The sequence below is a fragment of the Euwallacea similis genome, chromosome 31 (genome assembly GCF_039881205.1).
Source record: "Euwallacea similis isolate ESF13 chromosome 31, ESF131.1, whole genome shotgun sequence".
Taxonomy (NCBI): Eukaryota; Metazoa; Arthropoda; class Insecta; order Coleoptera; family Curculionidae; genus Euwallacea; species Euwallacea similis.
Window position 1 is genome coordinate 1,209,372 of NC_089639.1, and position 27,676 is coordinate 1,237,047.

A 27,676-nucleotide genomic window follows, 5' to 3' on the forward strand; every position below is an offset into this window, starting at 1 on the left:
GTGGTCAACAATGAGCCTAATTTTTCGTAAGCTGTTATTATCATTGGGATAGTATTCGGATCATTAGGATAATATTATTATTTGTAAAGTACAACAGTCTCAAAATTAGTAAATAACAGTTTCTTTTCATAAGACAACCAAATATAGGAATCCCTAAATAAGAATCTATAGTTCAGTAATCGGAAATATTTATTTTTTTTCACTTGGGGCATCAAGAGTGACACGGCCAGAAAGCAATATAATTTCTTGAAATCAATAAAGCTCCACCTGCTTAAACGCGATGTATTTAACGTCTCTGTAGTTCGTATAAATTCGTATTATTGATTGGTTTGCTCTGCTATAAATTTCATAATTTCTTCACCAAAAAACAATTGAAAAATTTGCAGTTCGGATGAAGATTCATTTAAATTTTCTGCCTTAGAGCCTGAATTTACAGCATTAAATTAATAAATTTTTGGATCGAATTTTCCGTGTCGTCAATCGTAACAACCGCGTGTTATTTTTGCAAGAGGTGGTTCAGCAACTGTTACGTTTTCTTCAGTATTACTGACTAAATTTTAAAAAAAATTGTAATACGAATAAATAGGAAAATTCAAAAAATAAAATAAAATAAGCTATAATAAATAAGCAAAAATTATAATAAACTTACACTCCGCAGTTTCTTCGTCGTTGTCATTCAAACAGATATCACCTTTATCCACTAATTCATCAAATTCATTTTTACTGTCACTATTTTTTGATATATGTAAGATTTGTTCTTCAGAGAAACATTCATTGTAATGCTTTCCGGACATCTTCAATAAACAAAATAATAAAATATTCAAAATTATATTGAAGAGCACAAATACAATAACCAGTTGGCTGTCACTTGCCTTTCTACATCGTTTTTTACACAACTTTACTAATGTTCTCCTATCCCCATCAGACACTAATTTTGGTCGTCCTGAATTTTTACCTTTTTCTTGTAGTATCTTTCCGGTTCCACCGTAATGTTTAATGATATTATATACTGTACTTTTCGGAATGTTGAATTCGCTTGATATTTTACTCACGGATTTTTTAAGGCAATAGAGTTTTAGTACTAGTTCGAGAATTTTTATATCTGTTGGAACACTCGGTACCATTTTAAGCAATAAACGTTAAACAGTCAGTTTAAAAATCGAAAAATTAACTGCAGTATGCACTGATGCATCGATAAAAATCGTTTTCATAGTCAACTTGTTTAAACTTGATTGAACGTAGTTTTTCTTTGCGTGAATGTTGCGCTGTGCTATTGTTTTGTTGCCAGAGAAATTCACCGGGTTTTTAAAAATTAGTGAAAATGTTAAAATGTATTGTTAATTTTGTGCTATTGATTGAATTTATTGTTATTCATTGTCTTATTACATATTATAAATTACATCGTGTTTTGATGATTAATAACCTCTAAAATATTTCAACAGGAATCAGATTTACGCTATCCCATTATACAGGGTGTTTAAAAAAGATGCGGCAATATTTAAGGAAGTGATTGCCCAGATCATTTTATAAAAAAAAGTTCCTATAAACATAGGTCCACAAACGCTTCGTTATCTATCTACAGAGTGTCAATCTTTTATTAAAAAAACAATAAAAATTAGATTTTTCCAAAACTGTTTGACATATTATAATGAAATTTTATGCGTATCAATAGTTGTGAGAGACGCATACTTTGCAATACAAAACGATTTTTTAGTCTTACTAAATCTGATTAAAAAAAAATCTATAATAAATGAACATGCACTAAAATGTTTTTTTTACTCAAAAACTGAGTGTTGCACGATAAAATGTCTAGAGCTTTTTTCTTCACAATTGAACAAGGAATTCAAAAATATTTTTCATTTTTAGAGAAACCAGCGACGTTCTATTTTTTTTTTTAATAGCCTGCGACGTGTCAATGCACGCGCCACTGGTAAGACTAAAAAATCGTTTTATATTACAAAGTATGCGTCTCTCACAACTATTGACACGCATAAAATTTCATTATAATATCTCAAACAGTTTTGGAAAAATCTAATTTTTCCTGTTTCTTTAATGAAAGATCAACACTGTGTAGATAGGTAGCAAAACGTTTATGGATCTATATTTATAGGAACTTTTTTTTATAAAATGATTTGGACAATCATCCCCTTAAATATTGCCGCATCTTTTATAAACACCCTGTATAGTTGTTAGGACTCATAGATCCTTTTGTAATCTACCCTTATCAAGATTCTCATCCTTAGACCAAAATAGGGATTAATTTTTCATCCATTGAACGTCAGGATTCGTACAAATGTAATGCCATTAAAATAGGCAAAAATGGTCACCTATGCAATAATCATGTTTTGAAAATCAAAATAGAGCATATTAATTGAGTATTTATAGGGTTTCGATAACTGAAAAATACAAACGATCAATTTTTCCGAAAAAAATAAACACATTTAGAAGATTCACTTCCTTTCTGGCTACTCCCATTAATGGTCAATTCAAAGCACACATTTCTTACGTTGAATTTTATTATTTTATTTATATTCTATTTTTCACAACTTCCGGAATACGACCAACAAAGAAGAAATAGCAATTTTCAATTTTTGTCATTTTATAACTGAGGAAATTTAGGAATACGATATATCTAAAAATCATGTGAACTCTCTAGTTATTTAATCTCAGCGATTTTGTGTGTTAATTAGCCAATTTGCAATCGTTACCTTATCAGAAAATATCAAACTACGACTAAAAGCTTATTAAATAAAAGCCCATTAAATGAAAAGCACATGTTTTAAACAAACAAATAAAATTAGTGAGGTAACATAAAAATATAAGTGCACAACACATTCAACAAAAATATAACATCTTTTTCTTGGTAAACACATCACAAAAAATAAAATGGCAAATGAAATTAGCGTGGTATCTTATCTCGTAAATAAGATAAAATTGATTCTGTCCCCTGTTCCAGAATGGCATATCGAGGCTGTCGGAAAGAATTGCCTTTCAGCTCCAAACTCCTTTAAGAAAACTAAATTAGCATCAAGTAGAATTATTGTAAAAAGTCCACTTACCTTAAATGGCTCATGTTCCCTAACTCTGGTGGAACTATGCTGATGTTATTGTTTGATAAACTTAAAGTAGCCAATCTGATCAATTTCTGAAGTCCGTCAATATTAATTTCATCCAATTTATTATCGTTTAACATCAGTATTTCCAAACCTATCATTCCAAAGATACAATCTGGTATCTTTTTAAATCTACAATACAAAAACACAATATGTAAATAACTGATTATCATTAAAAAAAAAGCCACAATAAGTGGTGAACCTTAAACATAGGGCCTTGATTTGGCTATTTGCTATATACCACCAAACATCTGACTGACAAAAGATAACAGATAAATTTATTCAAAATATGACTTTGCTTTTTCAACGCTTATTAGAGGTGTTTTCTTAATGATCATCCTCTATAATAGTAGATATGGACATAAAGGCTAGAAACTCTAAGACATACTAGGAAACGAAAACATTCAGGAAAAATGCAAAAACACGTCGATGAGTTTTAAGAAACCACAAGTGATTTATTTTCAAGTTGAAAAACGCATTTCAGGCTTCGTACCATATTTAAAAATATCACAGTATACGTGCTCAATAGATTAAAATGTAAAAAATAGGTTAAATCTTTATTGCAAGATAAGTAGCTATTGTTTTTGCTAATTATCAATTTGCAAAATGTATCTATAATTACTCATAGCATCTGCCCATTTCCCTTTTTATACTAACGACCAATCAAATTTTAGTGAAAATTTCAAATCGAACTAATGACCACAATTTTATCCTAATAAAACCCTCTTTAGCTTTTACTAAAATTTTACAGCGATAAAACTGCACTTAGCTTTTAGACACGCCTTTTTGAGCGAGTTTTAACTACTCGAAGCAAAATAATTTTAGTAGTTTAACAATTTTCTGTGAACGACATTTTTTCAGTAAGAACATATCAACACTTGTAATATCAGTTTTTTCTATGATTTTGATTCCCAGCAGTTATCCATGCTTTTTGATCTTGTCAAATTTATCTATTAAAAGTTTTGACTTTCTAATACCTTCCTCATACTTTCTTCGACGATAGTTTAAATAGCCTAGAAGCTTTCGAAGAAGCGACTTAAAAGAATTAAAAATTTTTTTGAAAACAATTACTCACTATTTTGAATACAATTGACAAACAAGTTCAAAGTGTGTAATAATAAGCTATCCCATTAAAAATATAATAATTGATTATTTACGGGCTAAATTATAAGGTACAGAAAAAAACTTGAGTGGTTTACTAGATTTCACAGTAGAAACTCTACCAGAATCTGTTTTTTTACTTTCTCGATACCTTGCGGGATAAAGCAAATATAGATGGGGTCCCAAAATACAAAGTCCTTTAAAACTGCACCTACGAAACCGAGTTGAGAACGACTTCTCTGTCACTGTTGCTTCATAAAAATTGAACACCGGATCCTTACAACCATATATCTATAACCTCAACAATAACAGATATCCCGTAAACCCACCGAATGTGAGAGACCCTGTACAATTAGTGTAGATTGTCCATATCGCTCTTAGACGATCCGGCACCTCACCTTTGAGTGGATTGACCATCCTATTCACCTTTGGTGTACAACATTCTATTCAGAAGGAGCCAAACCTACCTTACCTTTATTTAATGTTTAGTGAGTATAAATTTACCTAAATAGCTTTACCCACAGCATCTTTCTGTTTTAAATTGCATAAAAATACCAGATAGGTGATAGTAAATATACAAGGTGATTCACGGTCTATAGTACGTTAGATGTTTTCGGAAAACGGTACACATAATCTTCCTGAAAATTTTAAAATGTAGGTAATGGGTTTTGCTCTATTGACTTCCGATTTGAGATTGTTTCAGAAAGGTCCTTGAATTTTCCGCAGGTAGAAAAAATGGCTTTACCTTGTACAGAATGGCTTAAAATTAATACTTTTAGGATTAGACATTAAGCTTGCCCGAACAAAGACGATAAAATTTACTTTAAAATGATGTATCATGTTTCTATTTTGGAAACCATCACATTTCAGTGGCTCTGTAAGCTATGCAATAATTCAAGCAACTTGAAAGCTAGTATTCCACAGACACCAGCTATCTGAGCATTTGATCCGAACATGAAATTTTTACTCTTCCTCCCTACTTTTTACCCAAGTTTTTTTCTTTTCTGAATTGGTGAGTAAACTTGATCACCTATAGTTATGGATAAAGAGTACAATTACTTAAAACAAAACTTAATATAACGAAAACTCGTTCATATGATGAAACCAATCAAACTGGAACATAATTTCGTTAAGCCAATCGATGGTATACCGTTTTTATGAAAATTATCAAGCTAAAATACAATAATGGATTTTTTTTAATGACAAATCTCCGAATATTAATTAAAAAAAAAAAGAACAAACCTGTTTTTTGTACCTTTTCATTTTCGTCATTAACTATCTTTTGACTATTATCTGATTTAAAAAACAAACTAAAAATGCTTTCGTAAATTCTCAACAAAAATTACATCTCATGAAAATGAAGTAATTTTTTTCAAAGTTATGTATATGCCTGCAGAAGAGTAACTAGCGGAAATAATTTTTACACAATCAAGGGTAATTTCTTAACAGTCACATTTAACGTATACCCCAAACCATACTTTTTTATTTCACCTGAAACATATTGATATTAATATGAGTGTCCCGTTGATTTCATCCAGTAAATTCCAAATGAAAAATGGCATTATATACTTCAATCGAATTTCATACTGCAAGGACAATCTGAATTATCAATTTTATGATAAAAATTGCACATGTTTGTAAAATAAGCAAATGAAAACATTTTTTTTTAAATATATTTGAGCCGCTTGATTTCTACATGCTTTATGTCATCACAACCACCATAATTCCGTACCGTATCGCGGAACTGCGTTCGTATAAAACCCCTTCCATATGCACGAGCGAATCCAATTCAGAGCTAATTGTCAATCGTCGTTCATCAAACTAATTTTCGACACGCATTAGTTATCTGTAATGATGTAAGAAATGAAAGATGGCACACTGCTGGCTCTGACGTCACAATCCATTTTCTTTAATTTTACTTTATTAATATGTTATTATACATACAACAGTTTTCTTTGATTTTCTTTTACTATTTAAACTCGATAACAGGCAAAAATTAGTTATTCAAACATGTATTTTTATTTTAAAAAAGTAACACCTATAGTGCAGTAGACACTTAATAGCCGTCCTGTATATTATTACAGGCACTTCTGTTAGTCCGCTCTCACATTTAATTACGTAGCTCTAATAATTTATAATTGAATACCATTCTTGTTCGAGCTTACCGGTTGTTGAACAAAACCAGTTCTCGTATATGTTTCATACTATCCATATCCAGTGGCAAATCATTTAACCTATTGTTACTCAAATCTAGGAATTTCAGCTTGCTTAACTTGGCAACTTCTGCAGGTATTTCATTTAATTGGTTTGTCGATAAATTCAATTCAGTTAAATAATCGGCTAGTAAAAGCAAGCTGCAAAAAAAAAACTTCGAAATGCAAAAATCTTAACGCGCTTCCTACCTTAGAGGAAACTGAGACAATTTGTTTTTGCACAAGTCAACCACAGATACGTGAGCCTCTTTCGCTTCCATAAATACGTGATCTGGTATATTTGATAAGTTTTTCATGGGTAGGTTTAAGATGTTGCCGTTTCTCATACGGTATCTGAAAGCAAAGAATTTTATATTAATTCAGTAGGTATAGGATTTCATTTTCTAAAATTGCATTAGAATGAAATTTGGTTGTCAGCTACAACCGAACGCTAAAAGTCTAAATAAACTATAAAATATTATGCCTCTTTGTTGAAGAAACCTCCGTAGTAGGAGAACGAAAAATAAAATTGTCTTATTATATTCCATATTTTTTCCGGCTAAACTGGACTTTGTCCAAAATATTAACACTTTCTATTTCGTTGATTCCCTTCCACATAAGTAACAAAATCGCTGATAAAATCAACCGAGAAATGCTACTCAGTAGTGTAAGAAAGTAATCCTTTCGTGGGAGCACTTAATCTGTCGAATTTAAATTAGAATCTGACAGGTTTAGTTTAAAAAGTTATAATACTTATTTGCTTTAGAAAGTCAAAAACTAGATTTTTTTCTTTTCATTAGTATTAATATTTATAAATAACAATTTGTTAATTGTACCGTATTTATAAAATAAATGTTTTAAAAAATAAAGGTTTTATTACCTACCTGCAATAGGTAAACGGGCGTAATTGCTATTTACCTAAGAAGTGAAGAAAGATAATTTTTTTAAGTTATAGAAAAATAATATAAGACACATGTTTCATAAGGCCATTAATATGATGTTCACATAAAACCACCAATGTGTTGTTCCTTCCAGTGCCACTTTCTATTGAATTGAACAAAAATTTATTTAAAAGATGAAATTTGGCTTTAACAAATTGATTAGATCTTCAATTGGAAGATCAAATATAGTCATTATTTTTTAACATAAATGGGCATTAATCAGTACATAAATATTAATCAGTAAAGCAGTAAAGTAATTTTGTCTATTTCGTTACGTTTCACAATCAAAATGATCATTTCGTTTCACTGTTTTTTGAAATTTACTCTTTGATGTTAGCAATATGTCAGAGTTAACTTTTTTTTAAGGTAATTGAAATTGACGCGCGTACGGTAAAACTTTTACCGCATACGTGCATGTAGAGATATTATCAAACACTGATATTTCATTGAACTTACAGAAGACCTTAAAGTCAACACACGTGCACTTGTAGTAAAAATATTATACTTAATATGTGCTAAAGTACTTTTACAGCAGTTGATCGTTGCACGAACTCCCCTGCATATCGTTTGGTCAACTGCAATCAGCTTGTGCTAAAGCATTAGTTTTCGCACTTTCAAAGTAAATAAATATTATTTTATAATGTGAAATGTATAAGATTATTTTCAACCCAACAGCAATATCATTTTTAAACGACACTTAAATGTAAATTACCTATCAGGAAACACACATGCTTCAGCTGGTGAATTAACGGCGCCGCATGTGATGGTAGTCAAATCATCATCACTCAGGGTCTCCCTCAAAAACTGCAATAATCTTTGAGTTCCTGTATGCACAATGTCAGGCCTAATATACTTCAATTTATTGCCCTCAATTTTCAAAGATTGAAGGTGAGGTAGTAAACTTAATGCTGCCGGAATCCTGTTAAGCAACCATGAAATAACTGTCTAAATGTTACAAAATAAAAAGCTTACTTGGTTAGATCGTTATTAGTTACGTCCAACTTGTTTAAATGCATTAATTTAGTCAGCTCTTTAGGTAATGTATCAATTTTATTATCTCTCAGATCCAACACTTTCAAGTGCGGCATGTTGTCGCACATTTCTGGAGGTATTTCCTTCAGAAACGTTGAATGTTTAAGATTACAACTACAAGATATTTAATAACATACCTTAATATAATTATTCCCAAAATAAATCTCTTGAATGCATTCACAGCCCGTAAAATCAGGTATCTCTTCAATATCATTATGTTGAGCATAGAGAATTTGAAGTCTCCGAAGTTCTCCTAAACTTTCAGGTAAATTTTTAATACTGTTATGGTTTAGGTCAAGCTTTGCTAAACCTAGAATATATAGTCAAGTTAATCTTAAGAAATGAATAGATAATTCTCAACACCCACTTCTCAAATTTACAATATCGGGAGGTACTTCCACCAATCTATTGTATGAAGTATCCAACTCATTTAATCTCACTAAAAATCCAATGCCTGAAGGTAGACTTTCTAATGTATTGTGCGATAAATCCTAGGAGAAATTAAACGTTAATAAATTAATAAAACGATAGATATTACTATGATAATAAAAAATGAAATTTAATTATCATTTCAATTTGCTTTATTTGTTTCGCACTATTAATCCAACTATATCTACATAAAATAGCAGGTACTTATACATATGGGATAGGAGGCATGCAATTTAGAAAGTATAAACTACCGAAATTAGTAATATAGTGGTACCTTACCAATTTTTCCAACATAACCAAATCCACAAAAGAATTGGGGAGCATGCTGATGCTATTATGGCTGAGGTTAAGTACCCTCAATTCAAAGAGTTTGTCAATATCTTTTGGCAACTTATTAATTTTATTATGGTTTAGACTCAATTTAGTTAACTTAGTAAGAGTAGTTATTTCTGCAGGTAGAGAAGTTAGAGAGTTATCTTGTAACTATAACAAACCGAAAATAAGTAGGTAACAAAATAGAGGACTACAAGGTATATTACATCTTACATTTAAAACTGTTAGATCCTGGAATATTCCAATTTGGCCAGGGATTTCTGTTAGAACGTTAGAACTCAAATCTAGGTTTGTTAAGGGTTTAGAATTCCACCACAAATCGTTCTCCTCTTTGCATCCGCGACCAAAATCCAGATTAACTTCATGGGAATCGGAAGAATCATACATTGTAAATATTTTGTCTGGCACTGAAAATACGTAAGTTTTTCATATACAGAGTGTATAGATAGTGTTTAGTAGCAGATTTTTAAGAAATTATAGATCAATTTACACGGCTAGTCAATGTTATTTAATATAGCTGCTAGTAAAAATCCTAAACCATAATTAAACCAGACAGAAACAATAACAGAGCTACAACATTAAAGAGGTTGAAAATATTCCGGACGATACAGATGAATAATGGATATATACAGTGTGGTAACTTTAACTGGAATAAATTCTGTATCTACATGGCATTGGATTTTTGCTTAAACTCATCAATTTTTATTTTACCTGATACACATTTCAGTAATGTTCCAATGCTACAAATGTCAACCCCTTTGTTAAGATGATAGTTATGCTTAAAAGTTTAAATAGAAAGGGGGTTCCTGTGATACATAATTTTAAAGATCTTTTCATCTTAACTTTATGTGACATATTACTTTTCTCCATAAAACAAAATAACACTAAAAATAATTTTTTTCCTATTTAAATTTTGTTTATTTTTAATTTTTTTTATGAAATGTGTGAAATGCCACAATAATTTGAGTATTCCATCAATACAAAATTTAGTGCATTTCGTTTAATGAAGAAAAGAAGTGCTTCATGAAGTTATAAAAATTATGAATAATGCCTTATTTAACTGAATCTCATAAAATAGAAATTTTAATAATGAATGCATACGGACACAAAATTTGAACACAAAATAAAGTTATTTAATTTTTTCAACAAAAGTATCTTAATTTGTGACTCATTAATCAAGAAATTATAAGTTAAAAAAATAGAAAAAATAGTTAAATATCATAGTCATGTGAGAAATAATCCTACGAATAGACCTCAAAAAATTAATAACAATATAAAAATGTACGCACTCTTGGAATTTGAAGAAAATCCGATAAAATCAGCTTGACAAATTGTTCATGCAAATTTAATTAATAATACATTCCTTTTGAAAATATTGAAAAATCAAAATATCCGTCTTTATAAAATGCAAATACATCAAGAATCATTTGAGGATGATAGGAATTGATGAAATAAATTTTGCGAAGAGACTAGGAATGATGTTCATCAATTAGAAATATCTGTGGTATGGATTTTGTTTACTGATGAGTCAGCTTTTACTTTAAATGGGCATGTTAAGAGATAGGATTGCCGATAGCGATCTGCAGCATATCCTAATTGAATAACAGAAGGTCACAAGCAGTACCTCTTGAAAACAAATGTTTGAGCAAATACCATATAGAACCAATATTTTTTAATCAAAATTTAAATGGCTAATGATATTTAGAATTTCTTCAAAGCGAACTAGGCTCTACAGTATTTAATTTGTTTCCTAGTGAAGTAAAAACAAGAATTAATTTTTAGAACTTTGAAAAATTTTCAACTAAATGAACCTATTTTTTGATATTTCTCTGTAGCAAAAAATAAACTTTAAACAGTGAGGACTGATTCAATCATTTTGAAACAAGCAAAAACTTTGATGAAAAATACATTTTTCTTATAAAATGAAAAATAAGGAACTTTCATGGCAACCTATCCAGGAACATATTGTATGTATATGTATGTATGTACGTATGCATATGTAATTGAATGGTTCCCCACTCAGGATATGGCAATGAGAGTAAAAAATTGGAGTAAAATAGGTTCATCCTTTAAATTAGAAGGGTCTGATTATTGCTGTTATTGTTGATTATTGTAGAGTTCAAATGAAGACAACTTCATGAAAAGATATTTCATAATTTTCAGTAAACAATAACATTGCATGCTCTTCTTCTGCTTTACAAGGTTTGTTGTTTAACTATATTCTTTTAAGGTAAACACCTTCATATACAGGATTATTCACCCAACCTGTTCATTAGAAGTTTACTAGGATCTAAAAGTGATACGAATTTGAAAATTTGGAGTTAAGTTAAGTTCGACATATACTTTTTTTTAAATATTTTCAACTTGCTGTCACTTCCGGTTTAACCAGAAATAGCTGTAACTTGCTTATTTCAAATGGAACCCCCAGTATATTATTTTATTTTTAGATTTTACATAATATTTTAGGTACATTTTCTGGATAATATTCTATACTTAGTTCTTACCGTTTTTGAGATATTTGACCTTGAATTAAAAACGTGCCTCTGTAATGACCAATTTTAAAATTGCATATCTCCGCAGTTATTAAAGACATAATTTCCATATTTTGCAGAATGTCAATACATAGTCTTAGGTTCACACTTTCACTAGTTATATGGCTTAGTATTATACAGGGTTTCCAAAATTCAGCTCCTGACATTTACATTTTTGAAGTTGCAAAAGTCGTTTTTTTTAATGGGACACCCTATAACTTTAAGCAGTAGCAAGTAAAAAATGTAATTCTCTATCGAACTGTATTAGGCTTACCTATACCTATTCCAAACCTTTTTCGAAATAATTAAGTTTATGTAAAACTAATAGTAGATATTCATTTTGGTAAATTTTTATTCTTCGCGTAGTTGGCCATGGAAGAGAAATAATGACAGTTATTGTACGTTTTTGTTTTTCGGTGGCTGTTAGTAACAAAATGAAAGTGAAATTTTGAATCAAAATTGAGAATATCAGCGTTTGTGTATTCTTCCGGGTTGGGTGAATAACCCTGTATACATTCTGCTTCAACTATATTATCATGATACAACATGTAGTATTTTACCATAAAATAAAAAGTTCTGTACCATTTTATAATACTAGAAGATGCTAAATAAACAATTAAAAACTAAATAAACTATTGCAATTTTTAGAAGCCTTTCACTTATTCTTGTCATAAGCATATGATCACATAGCAATTAGTTGAAGGGTTTATTTAAGGGGTAAACAAGGTGCTTTATCTTTGTAAGCAGTCTTCGTACATTCTGCTCTGCTATTAATATGTATTGTTTAGCTTTTTTTGTTGTATTTGCCCACAGTATGTGTTTATAATATTACAATGTTCTGCAGATTGATTTGTATTTTTCTCCTGATATCTTCATCTTTATACCATAATATGGTATATCAACAATTAACAACATTTAGCCTGTTTTGTAATTTATATTGTCATATTTGAATGTGTTTACTGAGTTTCAGTTTGTTGTTGATTTCTTTTCTTAAGCATTTTATGTAATTGTTTAATTTAATTGTGTATATTATCACTATTATTATTAAAATTGCAGTTCTACAGACCTTTTGTTACATTTTTTTGTTATAAAAGTGAGTTACTCTGCTCATTAGACACCACCAATTTAATCCCCTCACTGAGACAACTGATATCACATTTATTATTTAATTTACTTACATTTAAAATAAATTAATTTACAATTGCTTGCGAATAGACAGAAACGGGCTGGACTTTCGAACAAATAGCGCTATGCCTGTTCGTTTAAATATTAAAAACAACAATCAAGGGACAGAGCACTTACCATGGGACAAATGTTTACCATGTAAATTTAAAACTCCAGTTTTCTTGACAACCTTAATAATCTCCTTCGACAGGTACTTTTCATTTTCACCTTTGGTTTGCATGTGAAAAATAGGGCTAATTGTGTTTCTTTTATTTTTTACGGGTATTTGACTTTCTTTAGATTTCTTGAGCATTTTGCGTGTTAAACTTATGTTATGAAGAATGTGTATATTTTGGTCTGACGTCAAGCATTGATTTATGACATCATCGCCTCAGTCTGTTACTGTCAGCGATGCCGACAAGCGTTTTCCTTTTGCAAGCGTTCTGCTTACGATTAACAGAAATTTAACGAATTGTTTTTGAAATAATGAATATACTGGTTCTTTTGGTTTTTTTCGATGTGATATTTTCATTTTTTAGTTATTTGAAGTCAAATATACCTAAATGTTACGAAAAAAGTCCAAGGCAAGTCTGACATTAAACAGTAAAGGATGATCATTAAAAAAAAAAAGTAAGCGTTAAACTAATATGATATCTATTGAATTAATTCATCAGCTATTCTTTTGTCCCATGTTTAAGAGTACATAGCAAATTATTTAATCAACGTCCTATATTTAAAATCAACAGTTACTGCCAGTTTTTCTATTATTACGAGTTGAACCGGAGATTTTAACCAATTCATTGAGTTGATCCTAAAAAATTAAAACTAAGTTACGTTTCCGGTGTTACAAAAATTGTAGCAATGTAAAATTCAATTACAAGTCAATAATTATAATTTCTTTCTTAATAATGCGAAATATATTTTTTTTATTATTGTTTGTAGACTAATTTTTGTGGTAAAGCATGAGGTTCAAAACTTCTATAAGTTTTTTAAGCCTTAATGCAATTTATAAAGTAAATTTAATAATTTGTTCTGCAGAGTCCGACCGTTCCATAAATACATATATAGGGGAATGACAATGTCGCAGTCATTGGATTGCATTTGTTTTGTTTTGACATATTAGGGGAGTGTCCTGCTGTCGTGGTATGGAATCACTAGGCGTTTTCCATTGGGTGTCAGAAATAGGATTGCTACACCAAACTCGTCAAACAGGAACGTGATGTGTTTTATTAATAAATTTAGAATAAACTTATTTTTACTGTGTACAGAGTATGATTGTTACCAGTTGGAGTACATGTGGAGGGTGCGAGGCCCGGAAGAGAAAAGAGACCGTTGGTGATGTGATCAACGGTTTTATATGGTTTGGATCGAACTATCCAGAATGTATTTCCGGAAACCGTTACGGAAAATGTTTTCCGTAACGGTTTCCGGCAATAATTTCCGAATTGTTCGACCAAAACTATAAAACCATTGATTACATCAACAATGTCCTCTTTCCTCTTTTGGACTCTGTCTTCTCTACATGTACTCTAACAAATGGTAACAATAATACTCTATACACAGTAGATATAAGTTTATTCTAAGTGTTGCAATAAGTTCAAAAAGTTCCCGTTTTAAGAATTCCATTTGGAAATTCACGTTAGCGTAAGCAACTAACGAAAATGCCTAGCGATCTTATCCTGTTACAATTGGAACAGGAGGTATTTTGGCGTTTAAAAGGACGAAGGGTCACGTGTTTTGATTCAGTGAATGTTTCTATTAGAAACGTAAAAGCGCAAATTTTCTTGCCCAATTTCAATTTGCTAATGTCAATTATCAATCTTGTCATTTTTGTCACTTTATTAATGTTTGACTGGCATATTCATAAGTTTTTCCACATTCAGAAGCAGTTAAGCAAGGGGGAAGTGTGTATAGTAGATACTCGATAACGTAAACACGCGATAATGAAAACATTACGTCAATGTGCACTAGGTTTGAACTCGAAATGTGTAATACGCTTGACGAGAAGGTTTCTTGATCCGTTTCGGGACAGTTTTCTGTTTGGAGGTTGGAACAAAAATAATTGTCGATAAATGACGTGAATTTGACACTTGCGATTGTACCCGATACAAACGAAATATGCATCCTTTATAAATATTCAACTTGTATTATTGAATGAAATGTATTACATAACAGAAATACAGAAAAATAATTTAAATTTCGTATCTAGTCAGCTGTGAAGTTTGTTGAAAAAAAGAACGTATGTCTTAAAAAGTATAATATAAAATAAATATAACATAAAAGTAAGTAAAGTAATAACTTCACTCGGCTCCTTTATTAAAAATTAATTTTAATGTCATTTTGCGACATGATCAAGCTAAGACCTACTTCTTATCTTCTATTTCTCTTGTATAAAATTCCATAGCTGGCTAGATATGAAATGTAAATGATCACATAGTAAAAGGGTACAGTACAGCGTTGCCATATCATTGTGATCGTATGACGTCGTGATCGATATCGTGTAGTTTACCCTATAACCAGTATATATTTTAAGAAATTTCGAAATTAATTTCCCTTAGATTAATAGCATTGCAATGTTTAACTTTTAAAAGACTTGTGAATAGATCGACAGTGAAAAAAAGTTCGATATCTATCAATATCGATATCGAATCTATCAGTTAAATTAACACCGTCAAAGATTGTGTTATTGATAGTTCTCTCATCTACTCTCGAATCTCAATCAATACAATTTTTTTTTATATTTTAATTATTAGAAATAATTGTTGTAAAAAAATCACTTTGACTGCCCTGCTAGTGAGCTAAAACCATAACTTGAACTAAAATCGTCAAGGTAAAGTATATAAATTCATTGATGAAAAATTAAAGGAGATGGAAGATGATTTCATCAGAAAAATATGTTTCCAATTCTGTAAATTCAGTTCCCAGTTCATTTATAAGTATTCGAGTATTGTAAAAACTATATAAATTTTTTATAGATAAAGGAGCAGTATTTGGATCTAAAGCAACCATCAACATGTCATCCTCAAAGATCTCTGAAGTAAAAAATTTGATTATCAGCGATAAGGTGGTTATATTTTCAAAAACAACCTGTCCATATTGCAAATTGGCCAAAGAGGTAGGTAGTTACATGGATTAACTACATATATAAAAGTTAACTTTTCTTGTAATTGGCATTACCTCAGGTATTTCATTATTAATCTTTCAATATGAGTTCAATATGAGAGGTATTTCAATATGATTCAAATATGAGGTTAATTGTTTGTTCTATTTAAAAACTGGGGACAGGGTGATACATTGGTGATTGTGAGAATGCCAGTGAAAGCAGCACATTATATGTAGTTGGCTCTTTCATATAACAATATGTAAAAATCAAAGAGTCTATTTTTCTATTCTGTCCCATAACTACACAGTTACAGAGGTCCCAAATAAGTACCTAGTTGAAATAAATACAGTGGATTCTGTCTATAGTGTACATGGGATATAATGTACTTTAGGTTATTAAATACGTATTTGATTGGTCCCGCCAAAATATTCTTGAATTTGTGCTGGTTATAACATATAATATATAATATTAACTCTCTTTATAGTGTCTGTTATTTTCTCTTTATTTCGTTGCCAATTCTGGGTGTAAAGTACATTTGTACATTATATCCGGATGGTGGCCCTGTGGTTCCCCTAAGGTGCCGCATATTTACAATGCTTGATATGAATTCTGTGTACAAATGGCAGGTAGACATGTAAAACATCTTCTTTAAGTAAGGGAAAGAAATTAAAACTGTTTTTGATAGTGTTTTTTTGAGAAATCTTTTTTTGACACCCTGTATCTCGAAAACGATGCGTTTGCGGCCCCACATTAATAGCAATTTTTTTTCTTAGAAAGGGCCATGGAATTATTCCCTTCATTATTGAATACCTTTTTTAAAACACCCAGTATACATATGTACATGATACATATTATGTACATACATATCCCTCAGCATTTTTTTGTATTCATTTGTGTACATACATATGTATTACATTCAAAAGTTTATAATATGTACCTAAATCACTATGTGTCATTAGATTTGTTCGGATTTTTAGATAAATAAAAGCATATGTGCGTAACATACATAACATGTAAAAAATATGAATTTTTTTATTGTATTTTTTATAACATACTTTCGGTTATAGAGTACCCTGTTTTTGCTCCCTAGAGAGTACTTTATAAACGGAATCTACTGTATTCTGTAAAAAAAAACCTGCAATAATAACATGTAGAATGGAAAGTTAGTAAAGGAGATATCAATACACAAAAAAGCTAAACTGAAATGGAACACTCTAAAAATAGAAAAGAAATATGAAGTCTTAGTTACTATTATGAATATTAATGACTTAAAAACTTGTTACCCAGCAACTAAAGAAAGAAATCAAAAGTAGTGACATAAATGAAAGATTTAAGGATATTAAACGTGTGAAAAGTGGTTTTAAACAGTAGAAAAAGTTGTATATATGTCTTAAGCATCTTTATTGCAGCACATGTCTATTGCACTCTATGTATGTGTCATTGCAAAAATGACTGATTTGGTGATATCAATTCAGCAAGATTAGACACATGTTTCCTCTGTTTAAAGCATTAGCAACCAATGATTGTCAGTTGTTTAGGCTTCAGTTCTACCACTTACACTACTTTTAGATTACTTCCATTGAGTGACAAACTTGTAAAAGGCCATGAAAAACAAAACATGTCTACAAAAGAGCTAGATCTCCAGATCATAATCTGATGTTTGCTACCACAGATGTTGAAAAAGGTTTTTTGTATGAGGAATTTATTTCACAATTATTATTGTATTCAAGAATGAAATTAAAACTGAACTTCAGTGTGACCTTGGAAAAAAATCAATTTCATAACTAACATGCAGAAACATTATGAAAAGAAATGAATGCACCACAACAAGTGCACCACAATATTAAATTAATTTTAAGTTATAAAAAATATGGAATTGTCCCTGCAGGACACTCTGTATTTCTCAATTAATTTATTTACAATTGTCCATTTGATTTCAGGTATTTGACAAACTAAAAGAGAAATATACAGTAGTAGAGCTTGACAAGAGAGATGATGGAGATGAAATTCAAAGCATTCTTGGTGACATCACTGGTGCAAAAACTGTAAGTACATATTTACAGATTGTCTATAGTTTTATGTGTTTAATCAATTTATCTTTAACATATAGCCAAGTAAATACCATTATTTAGTTACAAATGTTCTAGATTTTCTTTTTTTCAAGCACATTCTTATTAATTGTGTAATAAAACTTATTGAATCTGAGTGACAATGAATTTGGCATAACATCCTGCCTAATTTTGCTCATTTAACCGAATTTATATCATTATTAGTAAATAATTTATTGGTACAAGATGGATAATGTCAAACCTTTACAGATAACAGTTTGAAAATACTTATTATGCCCCTCATGATTTAAATTCCTCAATGCTGCGGATTTGGGATTTAAACTTGGTGTTCAGTACATGTTATAATAATTTATTTCACAACTTGGGCGTATAGCGTTTTCTAAATTTTCAGGGGACAATTAAAATCTTGCAAACTATGAGAAACCCAGAATCGGGTAAATTATAACAGAATTCCATAATTCAGTACTAGATCAACTACTGTTTATATATTGAACGAAGTTACAGGCAAAAATTATGATTTTCAGTCTTATTTATTTTGTCTGGGATTATTAGTAGGAATATGTAATCTTGATTTCTGCTTTACTGTAGCAATTATTTTTACTTTACAAGATAAGTGTCAAATATGAAAAACGACATTTTGCTTTTCGGCTACCATCCTCAACTCATATTGCTTTCACAAAGGAATTTATGATTCTAACAAGGAAAACATGGAATTAAATTCCAGGTGAAGTGGGACAGCCAAAAAATTGCCAAATTTTGATCTGTTTGTTAAATTGATAAAATAAGGTTTAATCATCAAGACATTATTTTGAATTTTATGTTTTTTCCAGTGTTAGATTATTAATCAGTGAAGAAGTGAAGTTTCCTTCAAATTTCACAATCTAAAATTATTTTGTTACAAATAAAACCAACATGAATCGTCAAAAATATGAGAAATAACCATGTAAATGGTGTTATTATATCTGAAAATAAAATAAAATACTGACAATTGCTTCTCCATGAATAATGCAAAGGACTTAAGTTTCATTATAAATAACGTTATCGATCTCTAGTAAGCCGTTAAGAAGTAATAACTGTTTATCGATGTTCAAGTTCCTATGAAAAATTCATTTGTCTAAATTAGAAATCTTGAAGTATGAGCTTATCAATTTCAAAATTAATTCCTATTTTCCGCTTTATGTGAATAACCAACGATATTTTCTTGTTTCTAGGTTCCAAGAGTATTTGTAAAAGGAAATTGTGTGGGCGGAGGATCCGATGTGAAAAGCCTCTTTGAAAATGGAAAACTTCAAACATTGGTGGCTGCATAATTTAATCTTATATTACCTGGTTAACTTAATATTATATGATATCAGTTAACTTAATAGCTTACTCGACACATTGTCTACGGGACACTCGAAATAATAGTCACAAAATATACATAAATTTAATAAATATGCATATTTTAATATACAGTGTGTAAACATTTAACCTGGAATATTTAAATATTTTGAATATTAGGTATCCTATAAAGAAATATTTAGTATCAAACTTTAATCACTCGGAGGAGGAAATGTATTGGTGCTAAAGTTGATTTCGTTCCACCCCTGGCCGTGTGGGCGGGGTGGGGGTTAAATTTAATTTCAAATGGCAACCTCAATTTTTTTATAGATTCGGATAATATGGCAACAAGTAAGAAAAATTTGTCCGAAACATTTTTTTAAATCATGCTACAAAACACTGTAATTAACGAAATTGAATTTCTGAAATAACGACAACGAAGCGTTATACAGGTGGAAAAGTAAAAAGGCCGATGGTACATTACCTCATCCAGGAAAAATTGTAATTACGGAATTTTTACTAAGAGTGCCAATTCTAGAGTACGATGATAACACTAAAGTTGAAATTATCGATCAATTGACTACAGGTCACTACCAATACGTATTTAAAAGTTGGCAATGTATACAGCACAAAAATGTATCGGGAAAAACACTACATTTAGATATCACGAACTTTATATGAATATAGATAATCCGGTATTTGCATTCGTAGCTTTCCAAACGGATAGGACTAATAATCAATTAAAAAATAACAACTTATTTGATGATGCAAACGTAAAAAATCTCTACTTTGAAATTAATGGCAAACGTTATCCGGAAGAATTTCTTGACTTAGATTTGGAAAATGAAAAATACGCTATAGCTTATATGTATAGTAATAATTTCAAAAAAGTGTTTAGACTTGGTAATACAGTTCCTCTGTACACGGCTGTCTCATTCAACAATGGCCGTACAATTTACTGTGTAAATTTGTCTCGCCAGCCTGTCAATATCTCTGGTTTCAAAAACAAAATTATTCTTCATGTGGATTTTAATAAAAATGTCACTGCTCCAACGAGGACCTCAGAAGGAACGATATGTTATGTAATTGTTGTTTCAAATGGAAGTTTTCATCACGATATACTAAAAAATACTCTAAAAAAGGAAATTCAATCTGTTACATAACTGTTACCTTACGTTACACGATTACATTGTTAATGTTCTGTTAATGTTATACGGGTGCCGACGGCATCCTAGTAGGGCGCTTTGCACCCGTATAAAAGTTTTATTTTAATATTAATAAATAAATATTAAAATGAATTCTGAACAAAAATTAAAAATTTACGAACTGGTTGAGTACGAAATATGTTCTATAACAGAAATTGGACATAAGTGTAACACTTCTGGAGCAAATGTGTTACGAATTTATAATCAAATCAAACCGATATATGAATATATGATGAATAAACATGGACTAAAAGATCCTGTAACCAAATTGAAAGAGGAACTTGAAAACGTTACTATTCAAATGCGGCAAATCCGTACTAGTACTAGTACTGAAGCGCAAACACAGTGTGATTATAAAGATACTGTAATTAACAGTAACAAAGAGATAACGAAAAGTAAACAAAGTGAGCAATTGAGGCAATTAAAACAGCCAGATAATGAGGTTACGAATGCGAATAATTATCAATCAGAAAATGAACAGGCACCTGACAAATTTATATACAATTTAAATGATAAATATAAAAATGGTAATTTAACCAAAAAACAAGTTGAGGAAATAATTAAAAATTTTAAAACCGAACCACAAATGTGTTTATATGTAACTAAACATCAAATATGCACAACAAAAGGGAGATCAAACATTTTTTAATGTTTTATTCATAGTTCATTTACCTATAAAGAAGTTATTTTAAAAATACATAGTTGATCTTTTTAAAATAAAAATAGTATTAAATCTATGCAAATTTAAACAGCGAGCGCCATCTATGAAAGAAGTTATCAAGGTGCTCTGTTGGGAGCAAACTACCCACTATACACATTTTTGACATTTAACATGTACATATTGTTGTTATTTTTCTTCATTCAAGGTTATGTTATTCTACTAGTGCTCTCCCTATCTTAAAAATTGATAAAATGAAGAAAAAAATTAATCTTAGAAAACATTTTACACGAATCATGGCACGACAATACCGTGTTCTCATAAATTACATGCAGAGAGGCGCATATGAAGCCGATTTGCAAGTAACGGAAGATAATGAAATAGGTGCTTTCCTCCACATTTCGCCAGGGCCAAACGTGCCTTTTTCAATGTCTGTTCGCATTACAGACATTGATAATGTAATAAACTTAAATAGAACAACCATAAGACTGGAACTGGAGTTCTTAGGACAGGGACACCACATCGACATCGAATTTGGAACTGAATTGACCAAAAATGCGTTCCGGAGGCTCATCAGAGCTGATAGGTAAAATATGAACTATAATTATAATATAACAGTTGTTAACAAAATGGCAACTATAATCCTATAATACAACAACTAACATTCTGTAAGTCCTTATAAAAAACTTATTTTTGATAAAGATGCAGAATGTCATATCTATAGCTTGTCACTTTTTTTTGTTCCAGTCTTCTATAAGATATAGATCAAGATGAGCCCTTATTATTTCTGAGCTAAACTGTATTCTTTTTTATATTCTTGCAGTGATGACGATTCAGGAAGGTCCTCGGGTACACCAAGTCCAAACCTACCAGTTTAATTGAATATGTACACAGGATATTTTAAATTCGACTCTTACTATTGAGATCTCGGAAACTAGAAGAGATATGAAGAAGATTAAATGGGGGCAAAGTTGCATAATCTAGCCCTTGGCCGAATACCATTTTCAAAATTTTAATTTTTCGAGTGCCGGATATCTTCGGAAGGAATGAGAAAATTAAAATTTTGAAAATAGTATTCAATCAAGCTCTAGATTGCGCAACTTTGCCCCCATTCAAACTTCTTCGTATATCCTCTAGTTTCCACGATCGCAACAGTAAGGGTCGAATTTGAAATATCCTATATAGTACAGGACCTGGCATAAGTCAGTTAACGATCTCTGAAAACTACGCTTGCACTCGGTGTCATATCTGTATTCAGGAAGATGTGATGCAGTTTGAACATAAAATGTAACATTTAAGCAGTCATTACTTTTTGTATCTAAATAAATTAACAAATCAATAAACAGTGTTTTTGTATGCTCTTCTTTTCTTTTTCCTCTGTATGCAAATCGGTTAAACGACTTTTGCCAGGGGCTATGAACTTAAAGTATTTATGATACAATAAAAAATTTGTTAAATAAATAAAATATTTTTTAAAAAGGGAAGATGGTCCTAAAAGTCTTCCTCCCACTCGTTATATGTTGTGCAAAGTAACTTTTGGGGAAATAAAAAAACATTTCGGAATAAAGGGTACAGCAGGATAAGCATGGCGAATTGGCCTATGAAAGGGATTTCAAATTTTTTGTGTAGAATAGATGTATTTGGTTATAAAAACAATATCTACATTGACTTTGGGTCGATTTTTCAAGGTGACCTTGAAATATGTCAAAAAGATCGCCTAAGTACCTTTATGACTTTAAACTCAAATATCTCAGGAACTAAAAGAGATACAAAAATGGATTAAAAACCAGTTTGTAATTGAGGCTCTGAAGGATATTTGTGTATTTTTTTATAATTTTTAAAGGGTCGCAATATTTTCAAAAATTAAAAAAAAATTTAATTGCTATTTCTTCATTTTTTTTTTTGAGTGACAATCACAAATATAATATATGTTATAATATGGTCCAAATTCTATCTCCTGTAAAAATTTCAATTTTTAAAAAGTGTCGCAATACATTCAAATATATAAAAAACCAAGAGCGCGTCATCAATTATTTGTATCCGTTAATGTTTCGAATATGAAATAGAAACTAATACAAAATATTACTCTATTTAACAATTTAATCAACTATAAACATTTAGTTTTCATCACTATTTTCATTAATAACCACCGGAGTCTTAGTTTTTTAAAAAATGTGATATTTAAAATACGTGTTAAAATTATTATTATTCTTTGGTGTCTGTTTAGTTATCGTATGACTTTGGTCCGGTGATATAGTATTAAATAAGGAACCGTTTTGTGTAAAATAAACAAAATGATTAAAAATTGAAATTAGAGATTTTATATTATTAACCGACGATATGCTCAAATAACTAAATCTTTGTCTTGAATTAGTTTCATTATTTTGAGTTTGGTACGGCTTTGGTTTTATTAGACCAACGTTTTTAGCCCTATTATTATTTAGTTTAACTTAGTTTTTTTGTTAGCTATTAGACCCATGTTCTTCGCTTGTGTATATCCTTCAATCTGGCGATGTGAATGATCATAGCTAACACCACCGAAACCGCAAAAAAACTGTTCAATTTAGGTGAAAATCAGCTGATACTAATTATTGATGATACACATATTCGGCATCAAAAAAGTAGAAATAATTATTATCAAAGAAAATCGTATTCTGAACAAAAAAAGCTCATTTATATAAGTCCTTTACTGTACGTACAACAAACGGTTTAGTAGTGGATTTCGCTGGACCATTCTATGGCACTGAAAACGATGGTTCAATAATGAAAGTGGTTTTAGAAGATCCAGCAGGTATAAGTTCCATTCCGTTACCAGATGATATATTTATTGCTGATCGTGGATTTCGGGATGTCATAGAGAATTTAACTCAAAAAGGTTTCAAAGTATTTATACCAGCAATGAAAGGTAACCGAACTCAAAAACATAGGAGGTTAATATGTCACGTAAAATCACTATAGTCAGATGGGTAATCGAAGCTGTGCACGGTATTATTGGTCAACAATATAGACTTCTACATCATCAAGTTCACAATGCACTTTTGCCTAAAATGGAAAGATTATGCAAAATTGTTGGTTTTCTGCATAATAAATATAATAGAAGATTAGGTTCAGACGGTGAATTGAATGATATTATAGTGCAATATATAGATAATAGATTAAACATGCCTAATACATTAAGTCAAGAAGTTTCAATAGAAAAATGAAATCGCAGAAAATCTAAATTTAAACAGCTCAATACAAATGACCTTGATTTTCCTCGCTTAAGTGAAGACCAGTTGCAAATGTTTTTTACTGGCTCATATCAATTTACTGTAGCTGTTTCTTATTTGACCGAGTTGATGGATAGTGATAATTTATCAATAAAGTACGTAAAAGAAGCAAGTAACATACTAAAAGCAGAAGCAAAATCACGACACATAAACAGAAAAACTTATCGTATTTACATTATGTTCCAGATGGGACATACTATGAAAGTATAAGATGTTATTACTGTGATTGTCCTAATGGCAACCGTACCGTAGGGTGTTGTTCCCATGTGACGGCCATTATTTACTATTTGTCTTATGGATGATATTTATCTCGTATTTTAAGACTAGCCGCAATTTTATCTTCAATTTTTGAAAAAACTAAGACACCAGTGATTATTAATGAAGATAGTGACGAAGACTAATAGTTGATTAAATTGTAGAACATAATAATATCCCTTATTAGTTATAATTTATTATTTTTTACTTCTATTTGTATAAGTTATTATTAATTTCTATTTCATATTCGAAACATTAACGGATACAAATAATTGGTGACGCGCTCTTGGTTTTTCATATATTTGAATGTGTTGCAACACTTCTTAAAAATTGAAATTTTTACAGGAAATAGAATTTGGACCATATTATAACATATATTAAATTTGTGATTATCACTCAAAAAAAAAAAGAAAAATAGCAATTAAATTTTTATTTTTTTTTGAAAATATTGCAACCCTTTAAAAATTATTAAAAAAATACACAAATATTCTTCAGAGCCTCAATTACAAACTGGTTTTTGATCCATTTTTGTATCTCTTTTAGTTCCTGAGATATTTGAGGTTAAAGTCATAAAGGTACTTAGGCGATCTTTTTGACATATTTCAAGGTCACCTTGAAAAATTGACCCAAAGTCAACGTAGATATTGTTTTTATAACCAAATACATCTATTCTACACAAAAAATTTCAAATCCCTTTCATAGGTCGATTCGCCATGCTTATCCTGCTGTACCCTTTTTAGAACCGGGGCATACGCACATGAAGTGTGATACCGACCATTCAAAAATTGAAAGAAGTAAACTTAACGAAATGAGTATTTTTATACCAAGAGACTGGTACAACATGGTTAGAATGATTCCATGTGGACAAGGAAAAAGAATGTTAGTAACAGAGATGAAATATTGCGATTTTTTTTTTAATTTAAACTTTTGTGTGAGTGCTCTAATGCAGTTTATGTAGGACGCTTAAAGTTTATAGATGTAGTAGATGTGGAATGGATGAAAAATAGATACATTAAAATTGTTAAAAACAAGCCTCAGTATATCGAGTTATCAAAATCAATAACAGACGTTCATTCTCATATATTAAATATAGTTCATAGACCAAGTAAACCTGGAAATATTATACTGCAACGGAAATGCTTTAATTATCTTTCTATTTCGGATAAAAAATATAATTTAATTTCATTACGATATATTCTAAAAATATATCATAGTTTCTGCAAAGATAACCCACATCATTCAAGAGTTCAAAATGTACATGCTGACCTACTTAGTGATTCAGAAGATGAATAATTATAATAATACTTATTGTTGGTTCTGATTGTGTATACAGGGTGTGTGAGATATTTGAGGACATATTGACTTCAAAAATTAAAAGATTAGATTTCCTAAAAAGCTTATTATGTTTGAATGGGATATTAATTACGAAGCTACTGACCCTTAAGCTGCAAAAGTATTCAATGAAATCTCCCTCAGCGGCAATAACAGCTTCAATTTTCTGCCGAGAACGCTTGCATGCCCGAATCAAATGGTCTTTGTCCGTTACTGTGACAATAGCGGCTGAAGAATGCTTAGGGAATCTAGTGTGTTATGGGGATGTTTATTAGTCTTCCGTTCGACAACGCCCTATACATAAAAATCCAACGGATTGCAATCGGGAGAGTAAGGTGGCCATATATTTGGGGTTACGTAATCATATATGTAGATTCTCAGATATCCAATCTTGTGTCGTGGTGGCTTTATGTGATGGAGCAGAGTCTTGTTGAAACACGTATGGTCTCTCACCACGCACGCTGTCTATCTAGAGTTTCACAATTATTTCCAAGACCTGAATATAAGCGGCAGAATTCACCCGAAGTTCTTGGGAAAAAAATGGGGTGACATGAAGTGCCTTTCGTTGCTTACCATTCCCAAAACCATGACTGTTACCGGAAATTTTGTATGCATAACACGAGGAACTTCTGAAGGATCCGAACATAGCCATCTATCGTTCCGTCGGCTTATTTTTTGATTCTGGTCAAAATTTTTTTCGTCTGAGAAAAACCAGAGCATGTCTGAAGTTTCGGGATACTTTAACTTGTTTAAAAGTGTTTTTCCTCGGATTAAACGTTATTCCCGGGCTTGCGTCAACATATTAGGTCGTGTAGTATGAAATGAGTAGAATTGAATTGAAATTTTAGTAATTTTTTTTTCGTATGAAATGTTTTTATTGTCAATCGAAATATGCATCACCATTATCAATACACTTCTGCCATTTAACGGGAAGTTCATTGATTCCCCTGCTGTAAAAGCCTGCAGGCCGGGAGTCGATAAACTCTTGGAAGGCAGCTTTGACAGCCTCGTCGGAGTTGAACGTTTTCCTTACCAAGAAGTTATCCAAATTTTGAAAGAAGTGGTAATCAGTGGGTGCTAAGTCGGGTGAATACGGTGGATGACGAAGAGTTTCCAATTCCAACTCCTGTAGCTTGGCCAAGGTGACTTGTGCGGTGTGTGGCCGAGCGTTGTCTAATCTTGGCTGCTTAACCGTCAGTTGCCTCATCATTTCGGTCAGTTGTCGGCAGTAGACATCAGCCGTAATCGATTCACCAGGTTTCATGAAGCTGTGATGGATGACACCTGCGTTGGACCACCAAACGGACACCATAAGTTTCTTTTGATGAAGTTTTTTTTCGCACAATGTTTTGGTGGTTCATCTTGATCCAACCACTGCGATGAACGTCTGGTATTGTCCATTGTTGTAGGATCAATTTCTCATCACAAGTAACAATCCGATTCAAAAATGGATCGTTATTATACCGGCACAACAAAGAACAACAAAGAACAAGCTTCGAGACGTCGTTCTTTCTGTATGTCGCTCAACTCATGCGGTACCCACTTGTCCAACTTTTTCACCTTACCAATTTCAGCCAAATGAGTCAATATTGTTTTTTTGGTTACACTGAATATTAACGATAATTCGTT

The 27,676-nt window shown here is 30.9% G+C and overlaps 3 protein-coding genes across 4 annotated transcripts; 2 read left to right on the forward strand and 1 right to left on the reverse strand.

Annotated features, from left to right (window-relative positions):
• Window positions 1-2,764: 2,764 nt before the first annotated feature.
• LOC136417963 (leucine-rich repeat-containing protein 40-like) lies at window positions 2,765-13,208 on the reverse strand. Of its 2 annotated transcripts, XM_066403827.1 has the most exons (11): window positions 12,975-13,208; window positions 9,355-9,548; window positions 9,088-9,291; window positions 8,747-8,870; window positions 8,517-8,689; window positions 8,320-8,462; window positions 8,060-8,266; window positions 6,617-6,760; window positions 6,380-6,568; window positions 3,060-3,245; window positions 2,765-3,005 (listed from the first exon to the last, which is right to left on the reverse strand). In XM_066403827.1, the coding sequence occupies exons 1-11, from the start codon at window positions 13,147-13,149 to the stop codon at window positions 2,900-2,902; spliced, it is 1,845 nt and encodes a 614-aa protein (XP_066259924.1). In that variant the 5' UTR covers window positions 13,150-13,208; the 3' UTR covers window positions 2,765-2,899. The 2 variants fall into 2 exon arrangements, with proteins under 2 accessions (XP_066259924.1, XP_066259925.1); XM_066403828.1 differs by lacking the exon at window positions 9,088-9,291.
• A 2,315-nt stretch (window positions 13,209-15,523) lies between these two features.
• Window positions 15,524-19,407, forward strand: LOC136417984 (uncharacterized). Its single transcript, XM_066403865.1, has 4 exons — window positions 15,524-15,666; window positions 15,812-15,951; window positions 17,880-17,984; window positions 19,220-19,407. The coding sequence occupies exons 2-4, from the start codon at window positions 15,850-15,852 to the stop codon at window positions 19,316-19,318; spliced, it is 306 nt and encodes a 101-aa protein (XP_066259962.1). The 5' UTR covers window positions 15,524-15,666; window positions 15,812-15,849; the 3' UTR covers window positions 19,319-19,407.
• A 2,004-nt stretch (window positions 19,408-21,411) lies between these two features.
• On the forward strand, window positions 21,412-22,544 carry LOC136417920 (uncharacterized). Its single transcript, XM_066403780.1, has 2 exons — window positions 21,412-21,777; window positions 22,015-22,544. The coding sequence occupies exons 1-2, from the start codon at window positions 21,446-21,448 to the stop codon at window positions 22,067-22,069; spliced, it is 387 nt and encodes a 128-aa protein (XP_066259877.1). The 5' UTR covers window positions 21,412-21,445; the 3' UTR covers window positions 22,070-22,544.
• The last annotated feature ends 5,132 nt before the right edge of the window (window positions 22,545-27,676 follow it).